The sequence below is a fragment of the Pituophis catenifer genome, unplaced genomic scaffold (assembly GCF_029215685.1).
Source record: "Pituophis catenifer annectens isolate HBS135680 unplaced genomic scaffold, rPitCat1.0.hap2 SCAF_4, whole genome shotgun sequence".
Lineage (NCBI taxonomy): Eukaryota > Metazoa > Chordata > Lepidosauria > Squamata > Colubridae > Pituophis > Pituophis catenifer.
The window spans coordinates 66,461,540-66,481,905 of record NW_027256884.1 but is presented as its reverse complement, the minus strand read 5'-3'; the positions used below and the strand labels follow the sequence as shown (position 1 = coordinate 66,481,905).

At 45.3% G+C, this 20,366-nt stretch overlaps 1 protein-coding gene across 1 annotated transcript in view; it reads left to right on the top strand.

The window, feature by feature from the left end:
• Window positions 1–20,366, top strand: part of SRPX (sushi repeat containing protein X-linked) — a 208,454-nt gene that overhangs the window by 144,383 nt on the left and 43,705 nt on the right. The window contains 1 exon segment of the mRNA XM_070943415.1: window positions 1,427–1,603. Coding sequence (XP_070799516.1) covers window positions 1,427–1,603 — 177 coding nt within the window.

The window sequence follows — 20,366 nt, the reverse complement described above, 5'->3', positions numbered from 1 at the left end:
ATGAGGTCCATGGGCTGGATAGGCCTGGAAATGTCTCTGGATCTCCTCTTCTCCATCAGAGGAGCAGGATTGCAGCTCCGGATCATCCCAGCAGGACCGGAAAAGTGCGGAGGCCTCAGCCTGGGCCTCCGTGGAGCATTCAGTGAATGGTGAGCGCCTCTGCAGTGGGGGGGTGGGAGGCTGCAGGTCCATCTGGGTTCCTCCGGGGGTGGGAGGTTGGATTTGGGACCCTCCTTAAGTGGGCAGCTGGGTCTGGGACCTCGGGGCAGCCGGTGGGTGGTTGCTCCATAAGTTGCAGGGCAGCGACCAGGGCCTCTATGGCCTCTTTGATGTTTGCCTTGGTAGGCGGGGCCTGGCAAGGGGCTTGTGGGTTTGGAGGGGTCCTTTGGGCCGCTGGAATGCTGAACTGACTGGCTGGCATTGTAGGCCTGGGCTGTGGAGCTGGGGATGGCCTGGCTCGTGGTTCTGGCAAAGTGCCCAGGGGAGCAGCCATCTTGGAGGAAGTTGTCTCCGGAAGTGGCCTGGTGGCCATTTTGTTTGGCAGGAAACTGGGTGGGGGGGAGTCTCTCTGGCGGTAGGCGCCATCTTGGAGAGATCAGGCAGGGGAATCCTTACCGGGATGGCAGGCATCTCTGGTGCTGCCTCCTCAGGCCTCTTTCTGGCTGCTGCCCTTGTCTTCAGGAGGAAGGCGAGTGCTGCTCGGCACTCCTCTTCTGACATCTCAGCCACTTGCCTGTACAGGCTTTCATATTCTCTTTCTGCCCCCTCTTCGTCAGTGCTGAAGAAGCCTTCTCCAACATTGCCTGGCTCGGCCCCTGGGATCTCTTGCTGCATCTGGGTGGCCTCTGGCTGCCAGGGTGTAGCTGGATGGAAACCCCCTTCAATGTTTTCCATCATTGATTCAGACTGGGGCTGCTGTGAAGTTCTCCTCCATTGAAGGCCTCTGGTCACAACAGGGGAGCTTCTCTCACAGGTTATTTTGGAGGGCATCTCGCCTTTTCAACAGCTCCTGGAGTGGAGTTCTGCTACCATTCCCTCTGCTACCATTCTGTGGAAATTGGGATCGTAGAAACACCCAGGAGCATAGAAGAGTCCAAAGGCAGATGCATGAATAAATGTGATAAATGTATTTATTCATATAACAAAACATATTAACTATATACAAAGGCTGTCTTAATATCCATTAGGATAGGGGGCACACAGTGTGTGTGACTAGCCTTATCAAAGATCATGTCTCATGGAGAACAAACGTAAAAGAGAGCATGGTGGAAAGGTTAGAGGGGGTTTTATACTCAGTGTAAGCCCCTCCTCTCCACATGGGGTGGGGGCACTTTCTGCCTCCACTAGTGTCTGTATGATACATGTGCCAATGGCTTGCAAATACTTGACAATGTCTTCAGTGATTAATGTTGATTTTCTCTTACAGAAAAACGGTGCCCAACACTTTCTATGCCACCTAATGGAGGATTCAAGTGTGTTGATGGTGCATACTTTAATTCCAGGTGTGAGTATTATTGCTCACCAGGATATCAGTTAAAAGGAGATAGAGTAGTACAATGTATGGATAATAAAGCGTGGAGCGGAAGACCAGCTTCTTGTGTTGGTAAGTTGAAAATCATGATGATACACCATTGCATTTGGAGAGTAGTAGGAGCAGTGGTGGGCTTCAAAATTTTTAACAACCGGTTCTCTGCCCTAATCACTGGCTGGGTGGGTGTGGCTGGGTGGTCATGGCTGGGTGGTCATGTGGCTGGGTGGGCATGGCCAACTCAATGTCACTTCTTTGCTTAAAAAAGATATACCAAAAGGTAGTTTATTATTTCGTGCATTTAATACTTAAATAAGAACAATAAAAGATGTACACAAAACAATAACAATATTTTTAGCTTTTTGAATACTGGCAGGAATTGTATATTTCTGGGAATCTTTTAAAACATTTTCCACAAAATCTCGATAATCGTTAATATTATTTTCGTAATTAAAGATGTCACTAAATGCAAGCAATTGTTCTTCAGCTGCTTTCCATGGAACCACCTTCAATATTCCAGTAATCTGGCTCCAAAAAATTGAGGAATTATAAATTAGTCCTATCTTGCAATTGGCTACCTGTTTTTAAATGTTCACAGTCTATTAGTCTTTTCTTCAAATTTGTTACAATGCTTTCTAAAAGTCTTTCCTGAGGAAAACTAACAAATCAATGATTTTTGAAGGTTTCTGAAATAATTAATCAATCCACTTTTTTTTCTGTATGCACTCTTTTCCTTTCTAAGCATTTCAAATGCTTTAATTGATCTTATCACAAGTTTTTCAGCCTTTATGATATCTACATTTCTTGCTTGCAGTGCATTTGAAAGAAGAGAAATTCCATTTAGAATGTCAATCATCAATGCCAAATCAGTCATAAAATATATATTTTTGAGATGAGCAGCCATACCTAGGTACTTTTCATTTGAATGGAAATACTGATGCAGCACTGAATAAACGCGCCAGACAGCCAGGGTTGCCCTTAAACTACAGGCAGCCCATCTTGGTCCCAAAACTCTACCAATCTTTATAATTTCAATCCCAAATTGTTCACATATTTTGAAAAGTTCAGCTTGGCTCTTATTGGATTGATAAAAAATAGTGTATATCTTATCAATAAAATTTTTAAAATGATTTACTTGCTTTATTTCCTTTATCGAATCATCTAAAACAAGTTGGAGCCAATCAGGGGTGGGATTCAATTTTTTTTACTACTGGTTCTGTGGGCATGACTTCATGGGTATGACCTGGTTGGGGGGGGTCATCTGACTGAGTGGGCGTGGCCAACTCAACGTCATTCACGGCAAGGTGGGGATGAGTGACCCTGAGTTGACCACGCCCATTCAGTCACATGACCCCCACCAAGCCATGTCCACCAAGCCATGCCCACAGAACCAGCAGAAAAGTTCAGCCAAGTCTTCTACCTTTCAATCTGGCTGCTTCTCTCCTCCTCAGCTTCATACATACAGAGGAAACAGGCACACATCTCATGGTGCCAGAGGGACTCGCCCACGAGCTGTTTCCTCGCAGAAGGTCCCAGTGCCATGAGATGTATGCACGCTCTGTGTGTATGCCTGAGAACGAGGAGAAGACTTGGCCGAACATTTCTGCCTCCCTTCACAGCAGAGCTGCTTGGACGGCAGCTCCTACGGCCTGACCCTTTATGGTCTCCCCTCCCCCCACATCAAAGTACCTTGAAGGGTCAGGCTGCAGTGGCTGCCTTCTGAGTAGCTCTGCTGCGATGCTGTCCGTCTGGCACAGAAGGCCGTTCTTCTGGCCGGGTCTGGCAATGGAGTGCGACCATGCACACGCACACATACCGGCAAGCAATGGGGAGCACATGCGTGGCCAGTGTGAAGAACAGGGCGGCAATGGCAGCAACGGGACTTCAGGCCTCTTTTTCAGTCTATAGTTTTTGGTAGTTTTTGGTGCAAGAAGCCTGCAGCCACCGCCTCTTTTTCAGCATGAGAAGCCTCCAGCCACCACCTCTTTGCCAGCCGGAACAGAGCCAGCAGCAGCAGCTGGAGGCTTCTCAGACCAAAAAAGAGGTGGCAGCTGCAGGCTTCTTGTGCTGAAAACTACCAAAAACTACAGGCCAAAAAAGAGGCCTGAAGTCCCGTCACCGCCGTCGCTGCCCTGTTCTTCGTGCTGACCATGCACATGCACCCCATTGTCTGCCGGTGCTGCTCATGGCCAGACCCAGTCAGAAGAATAGCCTGCTGCACCGGAGGGATGGCGTCACAGCAGAAATGTTTGGAAGGCAGCCAAAAACTACCAGCGGGTGGAGGCTTCTTGCGAAAGGCGGCCGAGCCTTGCCCTGTCTCCCCCCCTCACCAAGGCATGGACGAAGGTGAGTGAGCCAGAGGGCAAGCAGTTGACATGCAGGCAGAGGCCCCGGAGAAGGCCATAGCCGGGGAATGGTGCATTCCCCAACCAGGACGAGGCGAACTGCGAGCAGGGGCTCGGGGAATGGTGCATCCTTGCCTCCCCCCAACCCAAGGTGAAGGGCGAGCAGGCAGCATGCTAACCTTTGGTGAGCAGAGCAGCCGAGTCATGGAGGCAAGGCGATTAGCTGGGTCACGTGGTAAAGGCAACATATATAGGGTGGTGTGGGGCTGTGTGGGTGGGGTGAGTGGACAGGTGGGCGGGGGTGAGTGGGTGGTTGGGGGAGGGGCCAGCCAGAGGTAGTATTTGCCAGTTTGATGAACCAGTTAAAATTTCCACTACTGGTTCGCCCAAAGCGGTCCGAACTGGCTGAATATCACCTCTGGAGGCGATGGTTTATGATGTTTAGAAACCCTTTTGCTATTCTAGTGCTCACTCCAGATTTTCTCCCAAGCATAACACTGGCACCATCAGAGCAAAATCCTATTAATTTTTTTTCCAGGTAGTTCATAGTAAACCCAACATTATTTAAACTTTCAATAACTAAACAACATATTGTCTCTGCATCTTATTTTTCTAATTCAACTAGCTCAACAAAAATTGTTGGTGAGGTAACTGGATCTTCAACTTTTAAGAAAAGTATAGCAACTGGTTTGCAAGATAGCGTTGAGTCTTTGTCAATAATCAAACATATTTTCCGAGTATTTTCAATAATTTTAGTAAATAATTTTGTTTTAATTTCTTTCGCAATGAAATCAACTATTTTCACTGCATTTTATGTGAATGCAATCCTATTCCCATGTCTGCTCCATTTTGATTTGCAATTCCATCACTTCTTCCATGAATGAAAATGGCCTACATTTTTCTGCCAGGCTGTAAACTGTATTGAATGTTCTACAAGTAGTATCTAAATATTTTTCAGTCATCCTATTTATTCCTTTTGTTATTGCAACCTGCTCACATTGCTTTAAGTTCTCTGTGCAAAAGTTGTGAGCTTTTGATGAAAAATGTTCTTTCATTTTTTTCCTTAGAGAAGCTTGTTGTACAGTGGTGGGTTTCAAATTTTTTTACTATCGGTTCTGTGGGCGTGGCTTATTTGGTGGGCATGGCTTGGCAGTCATGTGACTGGATGGGCTGGCTTGGCGGTCATGTAACTGGGTGGGCATGGCTTGGTGGTCATGTGACTGGGTGGGCGTGGCTAGGTGGTCATGATCCTAGTTCCCCCTACAAGGATTCCCCCATCTGGACCTTTTGCAATCCCCAAAGGGTCAAAGGTTCAGATTCTGAACCCTTAAGGCAAACCAAATACAAGTGGTCCTTGCTTAATGGCCGGTTGCTTAGCAAGTGTTCTAATTTATAACTGACCTCCCCAGAGCTACTTGACCTGTTTTTGAAGTTTTGACAGCCATGCACACACACACACACACACACACACACACACACACTTATGACCAGTTACAACATCCCACACAGTCATGTGACTGAGGTTTTCTATGTTTTTTGCCAGTTTCCAACAATTCCTTCTGGTTTCCAGTTAAAAATGTCCATTAGGGAAAATGGACTTAACCACAGTGTTCACTTAATGACCATGGTATTTGCCTAACCCAGGGGTCTGCAACTTTAAACACTCAAAGAGCCATTTTCCTATTTTCTTTTAAACAGGTATATCTCTCTCTGTCTCTCTCTTTTCTCCCTTTCTCCCTCTCTCATCTTTCACCCTCTATCTCTATCTCATCTCTTTTTCTCATTTTTCTGATCTCTTTCTCCCTGTCTCTCTCTCTTTCTCATCTCTCGCTCATCTTTTTCTTTCATTTCTCTCATCTCTTTCTTTCTTTCTCCCTATCTCTCTCTCATCTCCTCTCACTCATCTCTCTCTCATCTCTCTCTCTCTTTCCCTCCCCCCTCTCTCTGTTTCTCTTGTCTCTCTCTTTCCCCCCTCTCTGTGTGTGTCTCTTGTCTCTCTCTCTCTCTCTCTTTCCCTCCCTCTTTGTTGTGGGGGAGGGAAAGAAACCCCTGAACTGGTGCTGGGTGGTGGGAATCTGACGTCCAGAGGCCGATGAGCCACGTACTGAAGACCAGATGGAGGCAATCCTGCAAAAATAACAAATTTCTTGTCGCTTGAGCGCTTCTGGTTAGGAGGAAGTGTATGTGCCAGAGTTCATGTAATGCTATGAATGAGTTGCACAATACTCCAAAAAGCAAAAGAACCTGATTTTGCTTAACCTTTTGCACAAAATTTTAGTATGAACCACCAAAACTAAATCATTATTTTAATAAACGGGAAACTTCTATTTTTATGTAATATTCAAGATATTAGAGCAGACAAGACAAGAAATTCTGAACAACATGGGTAATTGTCTGCTTTAGTTCACATTCTTTGCTATTTTTTTTAAAAAATTAAAAGGTTACATAGCAACACCTCTGCCACAATTAACATTCCTAAATACATTTTCTTGAGAATAACCTCAATAAACTGAGGCCACGTTTCTTCTGAACGACTGCATTGTCTAGGTCAGTGGTTCCCAAACTTTTTCAGTCCATCACCCCCTTGATACTACAAACACATCCTCAGTGCCCCCCACCCAGGGGTGGGTTCTACTTAGCTTTACTACCGGTTTACAGCGGGGCCGCGCGTGCACGCTCACTTCACTCCTGCATGCATGTGCTCTTCTGCACATGCACAGAAGCATTTTGGTGATGTCGGGGTCGGTGGGCAGGGCCTCCTGTCAGTTTTACTACTGGTTCTATAGAACCGGTGAGAACCAGGGCAACCCACCACTGCCCCCACCCCCACCCCCTATAAATAGCATTGTTCGGAATAGCGGTTTGTACGACCCACTAAGGAAGATAGTAACAGTAAAATACACAGAATACAGCCATTTTTGGCCTCCTGAAGCCTTGCCCCGCATGTCCCGTTTTTGTGAAAAACGGGCCTGTTTTTTGCAAAAACAGGATGTGCAGGGCCTTTGGGAGGCCTGCAGGCTGCTCCAATACAAATCTATCCCTGTAACAAAAACAGCTAACACTATTAGTTAACACTAAAGAAATCCCCTGAATCAACCAATCTAGAGCAGTGATTCTCAGCTGGGGGTTCCTTTTGAATTTGCTGACCACCAGCGAGTGGGAGAAAGCAATTTCACAGAGGAGGGGATGGAGATGGCTGTGGGATGAATTCATATCCATTCCCAGACCCCCTTGGGATCAACCTGCAGCCCTCCCCTGCCTCCTCAGGTGGTGGAGCGTGTGGGGGAGGATGCTTTTCAAGAAGTTACAAGGAGGGCTGAGAGCTGGTTTCTGTCCCACAAGTAAGATTTGGTCCAGAACCAACCCCAACATGAAGGTCTTTTATTTTCTCCTTGTACTCCTTGTCTTTGCATTTTTAACAGGTAATAAATTAAATTTCTGATGACATAAAAATAGCTCATAACTCACCTTTCTAGACAGCTATTATCATGTCTAAAAGCAAGATATTCTTCTCATCTTTTGTCTGGAGTACCATTTAATTCAGAGCCTTTTAATTCCAGAAGTCCAAGTTTAAAGAATGGACTTCTGGAATTAAAGCTCCATTTTTTAGCTAAAACTTAATTCACACCTGTTAGTTTTGCTTGAGCAGTGTGAACAATTGACAGTGTGATCCTCCAAAGGTCTGAAAAATATATCATTGATTTTTCTTTGGCATTTAAACTAGATAACCAATGTGAAAAAGTGCATCAAGGAAGGACTGGAAAACCAATTCATACTGAACTGTATTGGGTTTTGTGATGAAATGGGGTTGAGGGGTACCCCGGACCATGAACCAGCTCATGAGTAAACACACTGAGACTGAAATAATTCTGACAGAGGCGTCTTGTGTAAAAATATAATTTACTTTAAAACATTTAAAAAGCACTATGTCTTTAAGAAAACACATTAAAAACAAAGTCTTATCTGGGTATGTGAAGCAAGGCTATCTCCCTAGATCCCTCTCTACAATACCGAAACAGTTCACAAAAGAATAAAGCTAGCATGAAGGTAAGCAGCTTCGGCGTCGATACATCATCAAGGCCATCATGGTGGGAGCAGCACGAGCTTCACAGTTGAAAGTCACCTGAAATAAAATCAGTTCAAACAGCAAACATTGCTTGAAGCTTGTGGGAGGAAGAAGATCCAGCAACAGCAGTCCCGATGATAGCTTGCGTGCTATAAAACAGCAAAAGGCAAGCATCCGTGGGAGTCTCTCTGTAACATCTGGAGTCCTTATCTGCATTCTTCTCCCATCTGCGGCATGGCACCAAGCTTCCTGCAGGAGCTGTGCTTTTAGGCCTAGAAGACTAGGCCCCAGTAGCAAGCAAAAGGTCCTTGCTTATATAGGGAGTTAACCTGCAATTAACTAGGGCGGGGAAGGCTTGCAGGTAATTGCCAACAGCAGATGGCTTGATTAAGACCATACTGTTTGTGAGTAGGCAGATAGCCACAGCAATCCTGGAAACACTCGTGACAATCCCCTTCTCTGCGGCTATTTGACTGGTTAACAAACATACATTCTACATTGGGTACATATATACATCAATGGTAAGTACGTTCACATAGCCATCGACATTTTACCCAGAAGATAGAGGTGTTGGTCACGGGGCAGCGGTTTGGTAAACACGTCCGCTACCTGTTCCTTGGTTTCACAATACACAGTCTTAATGAAACCTGTTTTCACCAATTGCCTCACATGTTTGTTTTGTATATCAATATGGCGCGATCTCTGGCCTACAGCATCGGCTTCCGATATGTTAATGGCAGCCATGTTATCCTCATAGACTTTTATAGGTTGCATGGGCTGCCTCCATAAGCTTACCAGAAGATCGTCAAACCAAACTAGGTTATTGGAAACTTTGGACAAACTCACATACTCAGCTTCCGCTGTGGAGGTTGCAATTAACTTCTGCTTCCCAGAGTACCAATACACGGGACTACTATTTAGGTATACAATGTACCCCGAAGTACTTTTTCCAGATCTAACATCCCCTGCCCAATCGGCATCCGAAAAACAACTCAATCTTAATTCTCTAGTTGCTTCTGGTTCCAACAACAATGAATAGTTCACAGTACCTTTTAAATATCTCAGGAGTCGTTTGATTCCGCTCCAATGGTACTGTGTGGGATGTTCAGAATGTCTAGATAACACATTTACACTTAGACTGATGTCCGGTCTAGTCCAATTTGCAACGTACAACAACGACCCAATCACAGACTTGTAAAGGGTCTTATCCTCAAACTCCGTGCTCTCAGTGTACATATTCTTAAGGAAGTCTGTTGCCATAGGGGTATCGCATGGCTTCGCCTCTACCATGCTACACTTTTTAAGCAATTCCTGAATCTTATCTTCCTGAGAGAGCCGAAACCCCTTCTCGGTTTTTACGAATTGCACCCCTAAAAATCTGCTAATGTGACCTAATGGTTTTAGGGCGAAACTCTTACTTAGGTCCTCAGAGAACTTCTTATACCTGTTCTCTGATCTGCAAATATATAGTATGTCGTCAACGTACAACAGTACTGTTTCCCTAATGCCCTGATCTTCCTTGACAAAGACACACTCGTCAGCCGACGATGGTAAAAAGCCCATCTCTCTCAGGCTTTTAGTGAGACACTCGTACCATCGCTTACCAGATTGTTTTAAGCCATATAGGCTCTTGTTCAACAACCACACATCGTCTTCCCGATGGCTTACTCCCTGAGGAATCCTCACGTACAGCTCTTTGTCTAACTGGGCATGCAGGTACGCGGTCTGAATGTCGAACTGATAGACATGTTCGCCTCGCATGGTAGCGATAGAGAGAGCTGTTCTCACGCTCTCAGGGCGCACCGTGGGCGAGAAGGTGTCCTCATAATCGTCAGGGAATCTCTGCGAAAATCCCTGCGTCACTAGTCTCGTCTTATAGATAAAGCCCCTACCTTCAATGGGCTTTTGCTTGAAAAGCCACCTGGTGCCGATCACCCTCTTGTCCTTGGGCAATCTTGTTGGCATGAATACATCGAGCCTTCTCAGGCTGTCTAATTCTGTATCCATGGCGGCCAGCCACTTCTGTCATTCATGGTCAGGTAAGGCCAACACATCCTCATATCTCTGAGGGGTGGCCAAAACCTGGTCGACTGAGGTAACAAAGTCGTCGTACCTCTTAGGCTTATTGCCCCTGGTAACCCTAACTGGTCTGCCTTTAGGAGAGTCACTTACATCAGAGTCGTCCGATGAGTCATCTACCTCGTGACTATCACTATGCGTCTCAGAAGCTGGGTGCCTATCCTTCCTGGCTACCCCCATCTTACGCTTCAATACCCCTTTCAAGGGTGCCTGGGATGCACGCTTCCCAGAACCAGATGTATCCCTATCCTCGGATAGGTTCTCCGATACATCCTCCGATTGCCTATGACAACTACGGGAAGGGTTCTGAGTAAGAATCTCATTGGCATGGATCTTACTCCAATTGGCCCCTTCGTGAAAGGTGGCAGAACTTGATATCATTAGTTTCCCGTTAGGGTAGGCAAACCTAAATGCCTTGGAGCCCTGCTCATAACCAACAAATCTCAGTTTAACAGAGATTGGGTCTCCCTTTCTCCTGAGCTCCTTCGGGACATGAACATCGGCCATTGCTCCGAAAATGTGGAGGTGTGCCAAGCTAGGCTTATGGCCGTATAGCACCTCGTATGGGGTCTTCTGCACCACGCTAGACCACACACGGTTCAGGGTGTAATTCGCGTATCTAACTGCTTCTACCCAATACGCGAAGTTTAATCCGGAATCTTCTAGGGCGCACCGCATCATAGTTTGTAACACGCCATTGCGTCGTTCTGCGACGCCATTTTGAAACGCAGAGTAAGGCGCGGTGCGTAAGTGGACTATACCCTTACTCCTTAACCAGCTGGAGAACTGATTCGAATTAAATTCAGTTCCTCTGTCAGTCAAGATCTTCTTAACTCTGATCTTGTGCTGGTTCTGGACTAAGTTACAAAATTCCTTAAACTTAGTCAACGTTTCACTCTTGGACATTAGGGGAAAAACGAATCCAAATCTGCTATGGTCGTCTACTATGGTAAGAAAGTACCGTCTCTTACCCACGGAAGGTGCGAATGGACCCACCAAATCCATGTGGACGAGCTGAAATGGGTGTTCAGAGTACCTCTGAGACTTCTTGGGCGCAGATTTCACCTTCAACTTTGCACTCCTACAAATTGAACAGTCTAGGAATGTGTTACAGTCATTGATCTTGGTTCCCCTTGAGTGTTCGGTTACCTTCTTCACTATAGGAAAACTCACGTGACCTAATCTACGATGCATCAAGTGAGCACATTCATTGTGCAACGGCTCACCTGTAGCAATTGCATTAGCATTTTCAGGTTTCCTACTATCTAACTCTAAGTTAAAATTTAAAAACTTTTTATTAACTTTACATTTGTCTTTACAAGGCTTCCTCTGGTGAAAGTCTTGATCCTCATCACCTAGTTCTAACTGTGATTCATTGTTACTACCAAATGAGATAGCATAATTGCTATCACTGCAGGACTCAGCATTCGTATTGGGGGAATAATAAGGCAAGCCACCTATCTTCACAACCTCCCCAATCACACATTTGTTGTTTTTGATCACACCTGTTCCTCCTGAGAACAGAATCTCCACTCTAGGGTTCTCACATATCCTCATCAGGCTTAGCAGATTATGATCTATCTCTGGTACATACAATGCTCCGTGAATCTCCCCTATCCCAGGGATATAAACATCTCCAATGCCAACAACATTCACCTTTTTACCGTTTGCAACTTTGACCATGGATTGATGCCTTCTCATATTAGCAAACAACCTTCGGTCACTGACAACATGGTTACTGGCTCCACTGTCCATTAACCATAGTTGCTCTCGCTGTTCCCTTGTAAGCTCTGACTCAGTAGTTTCCACTATACCTACAGAGCTATCATTAAACCTGGGATTGTTCCCTTTGTTGCCTCCATTTGGCTTTTTACCCCTTCTGTAGTTAGAAACATCTCCACTTGGCTTTCTGCCTGGAGGAAGTGATCTCCTTTTACATTTATTATCAGAAGGTGTCTTTACACTTGCCCTAGCATTTATATTTTGTGGGCAATCCCTTCTATAATGTTCTCTTGAACCACAATTGAAGCATTCTCCGATAGTATATGCTCTATCTGAACTATCGGGCCTTCTTAAAGGTTTTTCCTTTTTGTGAAAAGCCGCCCTGCATTTTCGCAAGTTATCTTCAGCAATCAGTCTGCCAGATAACACTTCTAAAGATAAGTTATTACAACTAACATTATCCAATTGCGATATAAAATTATCCCAGCTGGGATCAAGGGAATTGAGTATAACAGTAATGAGGATTTGTTCAGACACTGTTTCCCCCCTCAACATCAATTCCTGCCTTAACCTGTTTAACTCACATAAGTGTTCATTAATATCTACTCCCGCCTTCAACCTTGCGGAATAGAACTCCCTATAAACTCTGTTTGTAACATGGGAGCTTTTTGAACAAAATAGCTTATGCAGTTTCACCCAAACTTCTGTTATGGTCAGGTTACAAGGTATACTGGGATATAATGCAGGGTCAATAGACATCAATAAAATACAAAAGGCCTTATGATGTAAAAGATCAACTTCTAAGGACCATGGTCTAGGTGGGGGTTTTAACAACAACGATAAAACATTCTCTCTCATTAAAATTACTTGAATACTTTTAACCCATTCCTTAAAATTTCCTCCACCCACACTTAAACTTTTAAAATTAGGAGGAAGGACCTGTACATTATTAAACATGGAAACAGACATTAATTGATGTTCAAAATGTGGTCCGTCCTGGAACGGGCAATAAGGCATTGGAATGGAAGCACACAACACAGTGTCTTCCATCTGACATTCTGACGGTCATTCCTCCCCAATGGGAGGGATTAAAACTTCACGTTGTGCGGATGCAAAGCTCATCCTGGCTTGATCACAAACACTCGAGGGTCCTCTCTGGTGCACATCTCTAGGAATTTTTGGACGTGCTCCCAAATTCCTATCTTCAGTTGAGGTAGCCTCCGGAACCGTCCTGGATGCCGATGTCGTCACGGATGGATATATCCCACTCGTGGCGTGCGCTGAATTAGTCGCAGACATCAGGGGGGCTTTGGGATGCGCAGCTCCTATTTGTTGAGCCGATGGTGCCTGCAAACCATCACCTAAAATGGTTGCCAAAGTTTCTATCACACTTGCAACCTTACGCTCAACATGAGAGTCTCTTAAACTTTTAGCAGAAGTCACTGATGTCATCAAGGGAGCTAAAGTCTTTATGGCCTGATCTATGATGGCTTCAACAGCAGGTGGCGCAATATCAACTTGGCCATGCTGGTTTAACAAAGAAGCAGGAACATTCGAATCAGGCAGTCTGTTATCCCCCATTCTCCACTTATGGTCTGAGTTGGGGGTTTTAGGAAAAGATTTAAAGTCTCTTACCGATCTGGTGTTTTGTAGGACTTCGATCTTCTTTCCTTTCACGGCTGGATTCTTTAATAATCCGCTAGAATCAGCAGTCGGGTTCTGACTTACTGTGGGCAAACCTAAAAACTGAAGGATTGCCTTCCTAAACTCATCATCCACCTCTGTATTTGTTTTCAAGACCTGAAGTGGCGTTCTTCCAGTCTCTACTTCTTTAGGTGATGATGGTTTACTCACTATCTTAGGCCCTTCAGCAGTTGAGGCCTCTGCTCCAAAATTTACAGCTCCACTATTCTCTAAATCGATTAGAGTTTGGGGTTTTTCAGCCAAAACATTTTTGGCCTGAGCCCCAGACAGTCCAGTTTGTGACTTCATACTTTTTGCTGCTGCTGCTGCCCTAGTCAACATCTATTCAACTGCAGACATTCCAGTCTAGCGTGTTACCACATGAGCGTAAGTTCGTTAAACCATCCTCTGCTACCAACTGTGACGAAATGGGGTTGAGGGGTACCCCGGACCGTGAACCAGCTCATGAGTAAACACACTGAGACTGAAATAATTCTGACAGAGGCGTCTTGTGTAAAAATATAATTTACTTTAAAACATTTAAAAAGCACTATGTCTTTAAGAAAACACATTAAAAACAAAGTCTTATCTGGGTATGTGAAGCAAGGCTATCTCCCTAGATCCCTCTCTACAATACCGAAACAGTTCACAAAAGAATAAAGCTAGCATGAAGGTAAGCAGCTTCGGCGTCGATACATCATCAAGGCCATCGTGGGAGCAGCACGAGCTTCACAGCTGAAAGTCACCTGAAATAAAATCAGTTCAAACAGCAAACATTGCTTGAAGCTTGTGGGAGGAAGAAGATCCAGCAACAGCAGTCCCGATGATAGCTTGCGTGCTATAAAACAGCAAAAGGCAAGCATCCGTGGGAGTCTCTCTGTAACATCTGGAGTCCTTATCTGCATTCTTCTCCCATCTGCGGCATGGCACCAAGCTTCCTGCAGGAGCTGTGCTTTTAGGCCTAGAAGACTAGGCCCCAGTAGCAAGCAAAAGGTCCTTGCTTATATAGGGAGTTAACCTGCAATTAACTAGGGCGGGGAAGGCTTGCAGGTAATTGCCAACAGCAGATGGCTTGATTAAGACCATACTGTTTGTGAGTAGGCAGATAGCCACAGCAATCCTGGAAACACTCGTGACAGGTTTTCTGTTGTTATTTGAATAAAATGAAAAGAAATCAAATAGTGGTACCTAGTGCGGAAAAAGAGATGAAATAATGGATCATTCTCAACACTTGAATTCTCTACACTTAAAATATCTAGAAATTATTATGGTTAAGTGAACTTTGCCCCATTTTACGATTTTTCTTGCCATAGTTCAAATCAAAGTTCAAATCAGAGATTTCTGAGACCAATGTTGAATACTTAAATTTCAGTAGTCACCAATCCCAGTCTTAAAATGAGTTTAGAATCAGTGGGAGTCACTGATAACAATGAACTAACTAGCTACTGATAATGAGTCCTTTTCTGTCTTTCTTTTCCTTCTGTCCAAGTTTTGCAAGTACTTTTTCCAGGTATATGTTTTATTCCAAAGTATACAAACCATTATTGTTAGGGAATAAATGGGTCTTCCAAGCAATTTTAAAAGACACTGTCAGAATGACTCTGCTCTCAGCCCCCCTTGTGGCTCCTTGAAAAGCATCCCCCCCGCGCACATATGTAAATGAAAAGAATAAGCTTAAAAATCCTAGCCTTTTAAAATTGAAAATATGGAGAATTGGGAGGATGAATATGAGACACTAAGGAAGATGTTTCAAAAAGTAAGGGAGGCATTTAAGGGAAATAAAGAAGCACAGAATTGGTTAGCTTGCAAAAAAAAAAGAAAGAGAAAAGATGAATGAGAAGCAAGAGAAACGAGATAATATTGAAAAGGAAATAATTGGAAAAAAAGATAAAGATGATTACACTCGGTTCAATACTGATAGAATAAAAATGGATATGGGAAAATATATCTGAAATATGAAGAAAAGAAATAAATGGGGTAAGATTGAGAATGAAAACATAGAGTTAAAATTAAAGGAAAAAGGCTGAAGGGGAGATATAAGAACAGGAAAAAGAAGGTAAAAGAAATGGGAGAAAGGGAGGAAAACATCAAGAAAGAGAACTGTGGAGAGACTAGGAGAAAATGGTTAAGAGTCAGTGAAAACATTAATTTGTTAATAAAGAGAAGGATGCTAGTTGTTGTAGTGCGGGAATAACAAGAGGCACAAGCAAGCTAGTGACAACAGCTCTTTAATTCAGGGTGAGACTTCAGCAAAGAAACACAGGCAACAGCCCTCCTTATATACAGTTCTGAAATACCCGTTAACCAATCACCAGCATTGCTGCATTTGAATTTCCCCCACAAAATAGATACATACATAACACCCCTCCATTCCCAGAAGGCATTAATCCTATCTATTTACATATTTACATACAAAATCACGCAGGTGACCAGGGCGTGATTTCACTCTGGTTGACCTGCACAGTTCAGTTGTTGGTGAGGCGTCGAGCTGGTCAGAGGGACCTCCTGTCTCTCCTGGCTCTGCCAATGGAACCTCCTGGATTTCTCCAGAGGCGTGGCACTCCCCGGCTGGGAGTGTCAACTTGCTGGGGCCCTGGAACTCTGGCTTACCTGATAAGTAATCCGGTTTACTCAGGCTTGAGATAGCTGTTTTGGGGAAACTTTGGAAGTTAGGTTTAACAATATTGGAGTTTTCAAAGGCTTCACTATTCAACCATTTACGCAATTGATCTATGTGCCTTCTCCAAATTTTACCTTGCCCCATGGCCACAGTGTATGATTTCGGACCGGTGATTCCAACAATAATTCCCCCAATCCACAGTGGACCGCTAGCATAATTCCTTGCGAATACCAGGGTCCCAATTTGGAATTGTCTTAATCCTCCCTCTTCCCCCTTAAAATTATCTTTGGAATAGTTTGGGTGTAAGCGATCAAGAGTGCACCTGAGCTTACGGCCCATTCAAAGCTCTGCTGGGCTGTGCCCTGTGGCAGTGAACAGGGTTGCATGTTGTATTGCTAAGAATTGATCAATCCTAGCTTGCCAGTCCCCCGCAGCGAATCGGGACAGGGCTTCTTTGGTCGTTCATACAAATCTCTCTACAAGGCCATTCGAAGCCGGATGGAAAGGAGCAGATAATGCATGTCGTATTCCTAACTCGGCCAGGTAGCTTTCAAATTGGGTTGCCATGAATTGGGGCCCGTTATCAGAGACCAGGGTGTCTGGCAACCCATGGGTTGCGAGTAATTTCATGAGGACCTTAATTACGGCCTCAGAAGTGGTTGATTGCATCAAAACTATTTCTAGCCACTTGGAAAAGGCGTCTACAATTATAAGAAAATTCTGGCCGTGGAAGGGGCCTGCAAAATCAATATGAATCCTCCCCCATGATCCCTTAGGCTTTTCCCACTCTCTAACGGGAGCTACAGGGGGATCCGGGCGGGACTCCTGGCAGGGCCTGCATTTCCCTACCCACTCAGTGACGTCTTGGTCGAGATGTGGCCACCACACATAACTACGAGCTAGACTCTTCATTCTAACTATAGCAGGGTGCCCCTTGTGTAGCAATTCCAACACCCGATGCCTTAAACGAGAGGGAATAACCACCCTGTCGCCCCACAGTAAACAGCCCCCCAACATAGACAATTCATTTTTCTTGTTGAAGAACATTTGAAAATCCCCACTGTCCACCTTAGTTGGCCAACCCCGTATGACCCAGCCCATCACAGTACGTAAAACAGAGTCTGGCAGAAACCCTAGCCACCTCGCCAGATGAGAGGGGCCCCAGGGATACAACATCGATCAATAGTACAGGGGCTTCCGGAGTCGAGTTTTCCAACAGATCGGACAAGGGGCATCGGCTGAGGCGTCAGCATGGCCCAGAGTCCGGCCCGGTCGGTGGATTAGTTTATACGAGTAAGCGGCCAAGAAAATAAGACTATCTGGTCATCCGGGGAGAAAGAGCGGCCGGGGTTGGTTTGTCTCCAGCCAAAAGTCCCAACAACAGCTGATGGTCCATTATAAGTTCAAAAGTCCGGCCAAACAAATATTCGTGAAATTTTTTGACCCCTGCTACAGCCGCTAAGGCCTCCCTGTCCAGCTGGCTGTAATTTCATTCTGCACTGGACAGAGTGCGAGAGTAATAGGCAATGGGCGCCTCTAACCCATTCAGAAATCTATGGCTCAACACAGCGCCCACACCAAAAGGGGACGCATCGCAGACAAGTACAAGCGGCAATTCCGAGTTATACTGTATAAGAAAGCTGTCTTCAGACAAAAGTTTTTTAACAGCCTTAAACGCGGCTGTTTCAGTCTTGCCCCAAACCCAAGGAACGTTTTTTCCTAGTAGTCTATGCAAAGGTTCCGCAATGGTGGCTTTGTCTTTGAGGAACATGGTATAGAAGTTCAGAAGTCCCAGGAAGGCCTGCAGTTCGGCCTTCGACTTAGGCGTGGGAGCATTTTGGATGGCCCTTACTTTGCTTTCTGTGGGGTGAATGCCTGTGCCGTTGATTCAGTAGCCCAAAAATTCTACGGAGGGTACCGCAATCTTACATTTGGACTTTTTGAGTTTAAGTCCTGCTTCTCTAAACCTGGTTAGCACTTGTCTAACTCTATCTCCCAGCTGTGCCTCATTCTGGCTACTAATGAGGACATCGTCAAAATAGGGGACAACCCCCGGGAGTCCTTGTAGAAGGCGCTCCATAGTGCTTTGGAAAAGCCCTGGGGCAATGCTAACCGCAAACTGTAGTCTAGTGCATTTGAACGCACCTCTGTGCGTTACTATAGTTTGTGATTCTGCCGTAGCATCATCTACCGGCAGCTGCTGGTACGCCTGCGCAAGGTCTAACTTAGCAAATATCTTGCCAGGGCCCAGGGAGTGAAGTAGATGGTGGACGATCGGAACTGGATAGGCGCTCTGCTGCAATGCCTTATTGATCGTGCATTTATAATCAGCGCAGATTCTGATTGATCCATCTGACTTAACTGGCGTGACTATCGGGGTTTCCCACTTTGTGTGATCTACAGGAACTAGCACCCCTTGTTTGATTAGTTTGTCAAGCTCTGCATCTATTTTTGGTTTTAGGGCAAATGGTACTCATCTTGCCTTTAACCTAATCTGGGCTACATTAGGGTCTAAATTAAAAGAGATAGGGGTCCCCACGTACTTGCCTAGCGTCTCTTCAAAAACATCCTGGAATTCGTACAGGAGGCTTTCTTTTAGAGATGGTCCGCCGATGCTGTGGACACCCATGAAGCCCATGCCGAGGGCTCAAAACCAAGCTAGGCCCAGGAGACTTGGCAGTGGCTTGCTGACAATGGTCAGGGGAAGCTCTTTCTGGAACTCGCCATAGGTGACCCGGAATGTGCCCACGCCTTCCACAGGAACTCGGTTTCCCTGGTAGTTGAGGAGGCGAACTTGTTGCTGTGACAGCTGGTTTTTCTGGAACTTCGGTAGAAGCGATTTAAGCATAGCCCAGGACATGATTGACAGGGTAGACCCGGTGTTGATTTCCATGTCTCATGGTCTCCCTTCAATTTCTACTCTCGTGTAGACCTTTTCCTCAGCAGACGTGCTGGCTTGGCCGATTCTCGTGCTGTAGGTCTCTCGCTTTTGATTTTCACGCCGTTTTCTCGCGCCGCCATCTCTGGTTGGCTGGTTTGAACGTGTCGGTTCTGGTTGGTCGTGATAGTCACGTGACTTGTAATTTCGAGGAAATTGAGTTCTACAGACTCTAGCCAAGTGGCCCTTTTTTTCACAATGCCTGCAAATGGCGTCTTGGTAGTTGCAGGATTGTCTCTCGTGAGCTCCGCCACAGCTCGAGCAGTTTTCTCGGCGACGACTTTGCTCACCCTTCTTTTTGTCAGTGTGAAAGACGTCCTCGTCTGACTCTTCCTCTGTACTAGTTTGCACCTCCTCTCGATGAACAGGTGCTGACTTTGGGCCGTCTTTGCTCGGCTGTGGACGCTGTAGCACTTCGGAAGCCTTAGTGGACGCTTCGTGCGCTCTCGCTTCGTCTAACGCACCGGCTAATGTCAAATCTGGCTTCGCTAACAGGCGCCTCTGTAATCGAGTGTCTCTCACACCACAAATCAACTGTTCGAGGAGCGCGTCATCTAGGTCCCGGTAGTCGCAATGCGTTGCGGCTTTTCGAAGGGCAGCCACATATGCACTGACCGGTTCTCCTTCTCTTTGTACTCGTTGCCAAAGCTCATAGCGTTGTACAAACTTTGAAGGAACGGGAGTGTAGTGGGCTCTCAGGTTTGCTTGTAGTACGTCCCAGGGGACCATCTGGACTGGAGTTGGCTCACAGAGGGACTCGGCCATCTCGAAAATGTCTGGCCTGCAGTAGCTCAAGAAGAGGGCTCTTTTTCGATTCGCAGAGAGCCCTTGCATTTCACTTGCTTCTAGGGAAGACTCGAACCTGGTCAGATATGACCCCCACTTCTCTCGGGTCGGGTCGAAGGGTTTTGGCGGGACGTAGGCAGACATCGCAGTATGTCTCCTTAGTCCGCTCGTCACTCTGGCTGAAACTCAGAGCTCTTTTTGATTTGCTTCTTGTGGCCTCAATCCCACCTTCGTCGCCAATGTTGTAGCGCGGGAATAACGAGAGGCACAAGCAAGCTAGTGACAACAGCTCTTTAATTCAGGGTGAGACTTCAGCAAAGAAACACAGGCAACAGCCCTCCTTATATACAGTTCTGAAATACCCGTTAACCAATCACCAGCATTGCTGCATTTGAATTTCCCGCACAAAATAGATACATACATAACACTAGTTGTAGAAATTATATGTGAAAATGCTGTTAAATGAAAAATAGAACAATGTAATGTGAAAGAAAGAATGATATTGGAAGAAGCACTAAAAGGAGAGAATAAATTATAAGAATTAATTGAATAACATGGAATATGGAAATTAAATGTAAAACTGAATGAAATTGAAATGC